Genomic DNA, 9,013 nt, shown 5'->3' with positions numbered 1-9,013 from the left:
TTTGATGTTCTGAGAAGAATTATTCAGAGCCAGAGCCAGATCCAGAACCAGAGGCAGAGCACTCAGATTTGAAACTGTAATGGAGAACCATGACGAAATCAGCAGCTGAGTCTCCAACCATTGCGCTTTGACGCTTAGGCAATGGAGTTATTTGAACCCACCAATCAATCACGTTTTGTAGTGTCAGTGAAGAAGACAGTGGCTCATGCCCTAGCCATATCTCCACCTACAAAAAGAGGTCAGAATATTAACCATTAGATAAGAGAGGAGAGAGACAAAGATAGAGAAAATATTAGTTACCTCGTCTTCGTTTTCAAAGACACCACCAATCTTAACCATTAGATACTTCTTGACATTTGAGACAGTCATGTTTCCATTTCTGTGAATATAAAAACAAATCAAAGAATCAATATATACCACACATTCAACCTACACACACATACACAGAAAACGAATTGAGATTATAGTAGAAACTTAATACTTACTTTACACGTATGTAGGGAGATTTTATATCTGGAAGTATCATTTCATTGTTGCTGTAAAACGAACAAATCAAAAGAGTCGTAAAACGCTTCAAATATAATCAGAATATATCATATATAGGTTAAAGATATGAAAAAAAAGAAAAGCTTTACTGAGTCGTTGAAGCCACTAGTTTAAACCAAACTGGCTTGAAAACTGGACTGTCACGTCTTTCAACTTCCTTTTCCCCTTCCACGGGAATGGCAACTTCTGGTGTACTAACAGCTGCTGGAGGAACCGTCCTCCCATCCTTTCGGGGTCTCAGTCTCGACCCATAACCATTTCCCACCGGTTGCTTACCCTTTTCCTTCCTTGACCTGGATCGACCACATCCTTGTTTACCTCTAGAATTGTTCATCAGTTTCTGACCAGAGACCTCCTCTGTATCCCTATCAGATTTGATAAGGACAGTGTTTTGATGATTCTCTTGGACTGGTACTTCCTTTGTTTCCCTATTCACAACACAGTCAACACCATTGGCTAGTTCAACAATCACAGAAGCAGCATCGTTCATGTTTAGTGGCACGACAGCATCGTTGATGTTCGGTATGCAGTCTTGAGATCTTGATGCTTCAGCTTCGTCCTGTACATGAATCAATTCATACAGTAAACATTAGTTGCAAACAGATACTTAAAACAAAGATTAAAAAAAGAATTATACATAGATTATATACTGACCAGTCCGTTATCTGGTTCGTTGTTGAGATCAAATGGGTGGAGCTTCTTAACATTAGGCTGTTCAGATACCATTCCCGAATCATTCTTCTTAGGAACTGAAGCTTTCCTTCCACGTTTCTTAAACGTGATTATCGGTTTCGCTGCACTCTGACAAAAAAGACCTAGCACTACATGTCTGTGATTCTCCTCCACAACCACATTGGGTTCCAATGGAGCAGCAGGTGAGAATGGTACTCTAGATGAAGACTCCAGGGGTGAAGTTAGAGGCTTTTTCTTCTTCTTGGAAGATTTCAAAGAGGTTGCTACAGTTTTAGGTTCTGCCTTTACACCTTTTGTCTTTAGTGGGAAGATTTTTTGCCTCAATTCTATCCACCCGTAATCCTTCCTGCACTCACATAGATAGCTCAAATCACATAACAGTTATACACCTGTTATCGGTATATGCAGATTCTAAGAAGTAAGCAAGCCAGAATAAGACCAGAACACCAAAGACACATCTTAAAAATAAATACATGTATATATATGATATGGAGAATATGGTAAAAAGAGACTATACCTGAGTTTCTCGAGAGGCAAACCACCAAGATCAACATTGCAGACTGGACAAGCTCTCAGTTTCTGTGTTGTAAACTTGTCATGTATGCAGTCCCAGCAAACTGTTGCCACAAATTGTATAAGTCCCAGTTACATCTTACTTAAAGCCTCAGATATATAAATGAAACCATAACAAGCCAAAGAATATACTAATGTACAAAAAGAATCAAAGTTATCAACACTCAAACCAAAATACAACAACACTATAGACAAACTAACTTGAAATCACAAAGACATAAACTGAAACTGAACCATCCACTTGTAAAAGTAAACCCTCATCTGCAAAACAGTACTTAGCGTAATCCTAAAATTTACACAGCTACATGTTAAAATACAACATAGTAAGGAAGCTTAACAAACCAACACTACTCACCAAATTAAAGATGAACTTAAAAATTGGTATCAAAGTTTCAGAAACAATATGAAAATATTTCTAACCTACATATGACATAACCAAATCAAATCCAGGACGATATAACCCATAAAATCACACAAAACTCAAGAGAAATAAAAATAAAATCGAAGTGTCATCTATACTGACAGGTGTGGAGGCACTCGATGATGGTGGTGGCACCAACGAAGCGTTTGGTGCAGAGAGGACATGTGAAGCATCGAGCAACGTCCTCCTTCTTCACTCGTACTGTTGGCATCTTCTTCTCCAATCCAAAAAAAACTTCTCACAAATCTCCGATGAGATTTATAATAGATTAGCTATATATATCGTTCACGTAACGCAGCAGCATGGTGCATTTTCTATGAAGAAAAAAAAAAACTTTACAGCTGAAATCGGAAGATTGTTGATTTTTTTTTTTGGATTTTTGTCTGTCAAAGGAAAAGAGATTGTGTAAGAAAGAGAGGTTTCGAGTTTTATATTTTTTCGAAAGGGTTTGTTTTGTGAATGTATATAAAAAGAGAGCTCAAAGTGAAAAAACAAGATAATCTTAAGTGGCTCAAAAACAAAACAAAAAAAAAAGATTCTTTTGCCAATGATTATTTTGAGTGATGCATTAGGTTTAATATATACTTCAAAAGCTTATTGTAAAGCAAAGTACGTATAGAGATATAAATTTGTTCATAAAATAATTTACATTTCAAGCTCTCTATTTTTCTTTTTGCTAACTTATATCTTAATATTTTAGCTTTGCTAAAATTTGTAAAGAAATTACATAAACTAATTTTACGTCAGCAATTACGTATTCACCAAATGAAAATTTGGATTTTTTACCTTTCACTAAAACTAAATTAAATGTGTATCTCAAAATTTTGTAATTTTCTGTGCATGTTTGTTCAATATAGAGAAATATATCCGCATGTATATTACGTGTCAAAAGTTCCGAATCTTTCCAAATTTTTTTATAAATACACATTTATAGTTTTTTTGGACCACACTAATTTTCTGTATTAAGTCAGCTAATATTTTTAAATTAAATTTATTTATTTTTGAAGCTCTCTACCTTTAAATTTTCTTATTTTTGTCAACTTATATTCTAATATATAACATTGCTAATTTTTAAAAGAAATTGCATTTTTCTACGTTAGCAATTACGTATTAGCCAAATGATAATTTAGATTTCTTACCACTTTTACTAATTTTAATTAAATGCGTATCTTTGACCTAAATTCTCTGTATTTTGTAAATTTTCATGTATGTTTTGTTCAAAATAGAGAATAAGATATACATATAATTGTATGTGTCAAATTTTTGAATTTTTCTAATTACTGATATGCATATATATATATATATATATATATTTTTGGATCATACTAATCTTGTGTATTACTATGCCAGATAATATAGTTAAATTATATATATTTTTTAAATGATGCTAGCTTTCAAAATTACCCCATATTTTATTTGACAATTAGAAAGAAATTTCACCAATTTGTCTTGTGGCTACAAGACCACTGTTTATGATGTAATATAATAATATTTAAAAATATTTCATGACGTTTTGGTTTGATATAATTAGAGATCAACATGAAAAGTTTAAAATCAATATGTGTGTGTATATATATATATATGCATGATAATTTGAGTGATGCATTGGGTTTTATTTATACTCAAAAGTTTACTGCAAATTTATTCAAATACAGAGTTATAAATTTGTTCATATATTTTTTTTTTGTATATTTTGTTATTCAAGCTCTTTAATTTCTATTTAATAATTAACTTATAGTCCTAATATTTTGCAATAACCATTTTCGTACGGAAACCACACCTTTCTTTACATTAGCAATTACGTATTCACCATATGAAAATTGAACATTTTAAAACTTATATTAAAATTGAATTAAATGTGTATCTCTGACTTAAAATCTCTAAATAGTAAATATTCAATAATTTTCTATGTATATTTTTGTTTAATATTGCAAAAATATTTGCAAATAAAACACACACAAACCTTTCGCCATGACTTTAAAGTTGTTGAGTTCAAGATAAGCAGCATAGTAACAACATGGTGAATACGTAATTGCTAATGTAAAGAAAGGTTTATCTGCGTTCAAGATAAATTTAAATTGAAATACTCTAGAGTTTATAGTGGCCATGTCGTAATTCAAAATTTGGTACATTACACTTAACAAATTGCAAACTTATACAAAAAGCCTCATGAGCCCATTTTATGGAAATGCCCAAAATCATGGTCTTTCTAGTATTTCAAATCCAATGTTGATAAAAACAAAAAAAAGCCCACAAAATATTAAAATAAGAACAAAAAATAGCTGAAAATGTTTTTTTTTTTTTGAAAATCTACAAGGAAATATTTATTACGTTATACTCCATCTGTCTCTAATAAATTGATGTTTTAACATTTTCATACATATTAAAAAAAGTTAAAAAAATTATTTCTAAACTAATTTATAATTATTTTTTGGTAAAAAGAGAAAATATAAACCACTATATAATATACCACATGGAAAAAGTATGAAGTAGAAAAATTATTTTAGTCTTTTAATCTACAAAATTAATTTTTTAGGAACACAATTTGTTTCCAAAACATCAATTTATTAGAGACAGAGAGACAGAGAGAGTAAAATAGCTTAGATTTTAGACATGCATGACATCTAATCAGACACTTCACAAAAAGGATTTAGAAATATTTTCACGTAGTTTTTCTCAAGCTTCTTCTTCTTCTTCTTTTTCTTTATATAAACATATTGATTTTAAACTTTTCATGTTGATCTCTAATTATATCAAACCAAAACGTCATAAAATATTTTTAAATATTATTATATTACATCATAAACAGTGGTCTTGTAGCCACGAGACAAATTGGTGAACTTTCTCTCTAATTGTCAAATAAAATATGGGGTAATTTTGAAAGCTAGCATCATTTAAATATATATATATATATAATTTAACTATATTATCTGGCATAGTAATACACAAGATTAGTATGGTCCAAAAAAAAAAAATATATATATATATATATATATATATATGCATATCAGTAATTAGAAAAATTCAGAAATTTGACACATACAATTATATGCATATTTTTTTCTCTATTTTGAACAAAACATACATGAAAATTAACAAAATACAGAGAAGTTAGGTCAAAGATACGCCTTTAATTAAAATTAGTAAAAGTGATAAGAAATCTAAATTATCATTTGGCTAATACGTAATTGCTGACATATAATTTCTTTTAAAAATTAGCAATGTTATATATTAGAATATAAGTTGACAAAAATAAGAAAATTTAAAGGTAGAGAGCTTGAAAAATAAATAAATTTAATTTAAAAATATCAGCTGGCTGAATACAGAAGATTAGTGTGGTCCAAAAAAATTAAATGTGTATTTATTATAAAAAAATATTGGAAAGATTGGAAACTTTTGACACGTAATATACATGCGGATATATTTCTCTATATTGAACAAACATGAACAGAAAATTACAAAATTTCGAGATTCACATTTAATTTAGTTTTAGTAAAAGGTAAAAAATCCAAATTTTTATTTGGTGAATACGTAATTGCTGACGTAAAATAATTTATGTAATTTCTTTACAAATTATAGTAAAGCTAAAATATTAGGATATAAGTTAGCAAAAAGAAAAATGGAGAGCTTGAAATGTAAATTATTTTATGAACAAATTTATAGCTCTATACTTTGCTTTACAATAAGCTTTTGAAGTACATATTAAACCTAATGCATCACTCAAAATAACCATTGGCAAAAGAATCTTTTTTTTTTTTAGCCACTTAAGATTATCTTGTTTTTTCACTTTGAGCTCTCTTTTTATATACATTCACAAAACAAACCCTTTCGAAAAAATATAAAACTCGAAACCTCTCTTTCTTACACAATCTTTTTTCCTCCGAGAGAAAAAACCCAAAAAAAAAAATCAACAATCTTCCGATTTCAGCTGTAAAGTTTTGTTTTTTCTTCATAGAAAATGCACCATGCTGCTGCGTTACGTGAACGATATATATAGCTAATCTATTATAAATCTCATCGGAGATTTGTGAGAAGTTTTTTTGGATTGGAGAAGAAGATGCCAACAGTACGAGTGAAGAAGGAGGACGTTGCTCAGTGCTTCATATGTCCTCTCTGCACCAAAGGGTTCGTTGGTGCCACCACCATCATCGAGTGCCTCCACACCTGTCAGTATAGATGACTCTTCGATTTTATTTTTATTTTTCTTGAGTTTTGTGTGATTTTATGGGTTATATCGTCCTGGATTTGATTTGGTTATGTCATATGTAGGTTAGAAATATTTTCAGATTGTTTCTGAAACTTTGATACCAATTTTTAAGTTCATCTTTAACTTGGTGAGTAGTGTTGGTTTTTTTAGCTTCCTTACTATGTTGATGAGGGTTTACTTTTACAGATGAGGGTTTACTTTTACAAGTGGATGGTTCAGTTTCAGTTTATGTCTTTGTGATTTCAAGTTAGTTTGTCTATAGTTTTGTTGTATTTTGGTTTGAGTGTTGATAACTTTGATTCTTTTTGTACATTAGTATATTCTTTGGCTTGTTATGGTTTCATATATATATCTGAGGCTTTAAGTATTATGTAATTGGGACTTATATACATGACAAGTTTACAACACAGAAACTGAGAGCTTGTTGTCCAGTCTGCAATGTTGATCTTGGTGGTTTGCCTCTCGAGAAACTCAGGTATAGACTCTTTTTTCCATATTCTCCATATCACACAAACCTTTCTTTACATTAGCAATTATGTATTCACCTGTTGTTAATATGTTGCTTATCTTGAACTCAACAACTTTAAAGTCATGGAGAAATGCATGCAAGTAAAAAGTCCCAAAATTATCGTTTAAATTTCTCACACTTTTGCTTTAGTCTTCTATAAATATTTCGCATATGTGGTTTTAATTAATTAAGTAAACAAATGGGCATGCTGTAGTTTCCTTAATGCTTATTCATAACTTAACACGTATATCTCCATGTCATTTGAATATTTATTGTTTGTGTTGTTTGAATCGTAATTTTTTTCAATCTATTTATACATTTTTCGAGATATTTATGAAATTGTAACGCCCGCGAACCAAAACTCTGCGTTTTAGGAGTGGGTGTCGATCGACACTCATATGGTGTCGGTCGACACCACTTATTTTTAGTTCGACCAGATTAATTTATTATCGATTTTGACCTTGGTTTAGGAAATACCATTGAACCGAGATATTTAAGTGGGAAAACGACCTAGATCGTATTTTATTTTTGTCTTGGTCGCCGTTTGTTGTTTTTGAGAGAGAAAGAGGAGAAAACAGTTTCTAAGAGTTCTTGTGAGAGTTTGTGAGATTTGAAGATATTTTTGGAGAGATCTTGCTGTGAGAGTGAAGATCCAAGGCTAGGAACATGGTGGGAAGGTTTCTGTGGTGGTAGCTTCGTCCTTTGGGCTTAGATCTCTTTGTTGGTTAAGGTGAGTGCATGACCATGACTTATCTAAGCTAAGATATTTGTTTCTGTGATATTGTGTGTTGTTTAGTTGTTTGTGAGTTTTCGTAGCTCCTGGGGCTTGGATTCGTTCCTGGGATTGTGTGGGACGAAGAGGAGAAGTTTGGAGGCGAGATTCGGAGGTTCTGTTCGAAGGAAATCACTGCTCGACAGTGGTGTCGGTCGACACCAATGTGGTGTCGGTCGACACTAACACGAGGACGGCTCGGAAACTTAGCGAATGTCGGTCGACACTATGTGGAGGTGTCGGTCGACACCGTTAGGGTTTCGAGGGTGTCGAGCAGGTGTCGGTCGACACCCAAGTGGTGTTGGTCGACACCAGATGTCCAGTGTCGGTCGACCGTAACCGGATCGTGTCGGGTCACTTGTTCATGTTTCTGGTTTGTTTTATTGTTGTTGTTTGTGGTATGAGAGATCTTATTGCTTGTGTGTATAGCCTAGTAGATGGGAGGATTGTCTCACTGAGTATTTATCAAATACTCATGCATCTCAATTTGTGTTTGTGGTGCAGGTAAAGGCAAAGTATGATCGTGGAATCAAGGCAATGAAGAGGAAGATGTTCTGGGACTCGATTGGATGTTGTCTGGCATTGCTAGGTTGCTAGATTTGGGTCATTAGAAACATTTCTAGGATTGCCGGTTTGGTGTTTCTTGTTGTTTGACATTGAAATGGTTAGGATTGGATATTGGTTATTCTATTATGGGTTATTATTGGTTATTTAATTGGTATTGTTATTCCGCTGTTGTTTGTGATTGTGGTTAGGTGGCTAGTGGATATGGTACCACTAGTCATAGTTTTTTATCTTATTATTATTTATTATTAAAAAAAAAACGGGTCAGGTCGTTCAGTTTGGTATCAGAACCCTTACGGTTCTAGGTTAGGGTTCACTAGGTTTCTGTTGTGTTGTCTGGGATTGCATGTCTTGATTGATTATGTGAGTTAATCATTTGTGTGTGGCATGGAGTCCTAGAACATCTTCTTCGAGCCTACAGTGTGATTCTACAGTGAGTTTTTGTTTGTGTGTTATGTTAATTGTGTGCTTAGCCTTCTGCTCATGGTAGTGCAGATGGTTAGAGAGGATGCTGTTGCTGGTCGTGGTCGTGGATGCGGACGTGGTCGTGGTAGGGGCAGAGTCCCAGTGGTTAGTGAGACTGCGGACCAGAGTGTGACAGCAGAGGGTGTCGGTGAGTCGCAGGGTGTCCAGGGAGATTCCATGAGTGTGGCCGGAGGGGGCGGTGTTGATGCTCCAGTAGCCGGTGATGTTAGGGCTCTAGGTGCGGGTGTCCCAGTGGGTGGAGTC

At 33.1% G+C, this 9,013-nt stretch overlaps 1 protein-coding gene across 1 annotated transcript; it reads right to left on the bottom strand.

Moving 5' to 3' along the window:
* Positions 18-2,557, bottom strand: LOC104706848 (probable E3 ubiquitin protein ligase DRIPH). The gene is made up of 7 exons (XM_010423077.2): positions 2,336-2,557; positions 1,757-1,856; positions 1,201-1,585; positions 636-1,105; positions 486-536; positions 301-379; positions 18-226 (listed from the first exon to the last, which is right to left on the bottom strand). Exons 1-7 carry the CDS (start codon positions 2,442-2,444, stop codon positions 20-22), a joined length of 1,401 nt encoding a protein of 466 aa, XP_010421379.2. The 5' UTR covers positions 2,445-2,557; the 3' UTR covers positions 18-19.

The sequence above is a fragment of the Camelina sativa genome, chromosome 1 (assembly GCF_000633955.1).
Source record: "Camelina sativa cultivar DH55 chromosome 1, Cs, whole genome shotgun sequence".
NCBI lineage: Eukaryota > Viridiplantae > Streptophyta > Magnoliopsida > Brassicales > Brassicaceae > Camelina > Camelina sativa.
Note: the sequence above shows the minus strand (reverse complement) of the source record. Positions and strands in the feature narration are given on the sequence as shown.

Excerpts from the sequence above, each read along its gene's own strand:
- LOC104706848 (XM_010423077.2), bottom strand. The coding sequence starts at position 2,444 with ATGCCAACAGTACGAGTGAAGAAGGAGGACGTTGCTCGATGCTTCACA. Across the intron at positions 1,586-1,756 it reads TTGCCTCTCGAGAAACTCAG|GAAGGATTACGGGTGGATAG; the intron begins GTATAGTCTCTT and ends ATGTGAGTGCAG. Across the intron at positions 380-485 it reads TCTCCCTACATACGTGTAAA|AAATGGAAACATGACTGTCT; the intron begins GTAAGTATTAAG and ends TTATATTCACAG.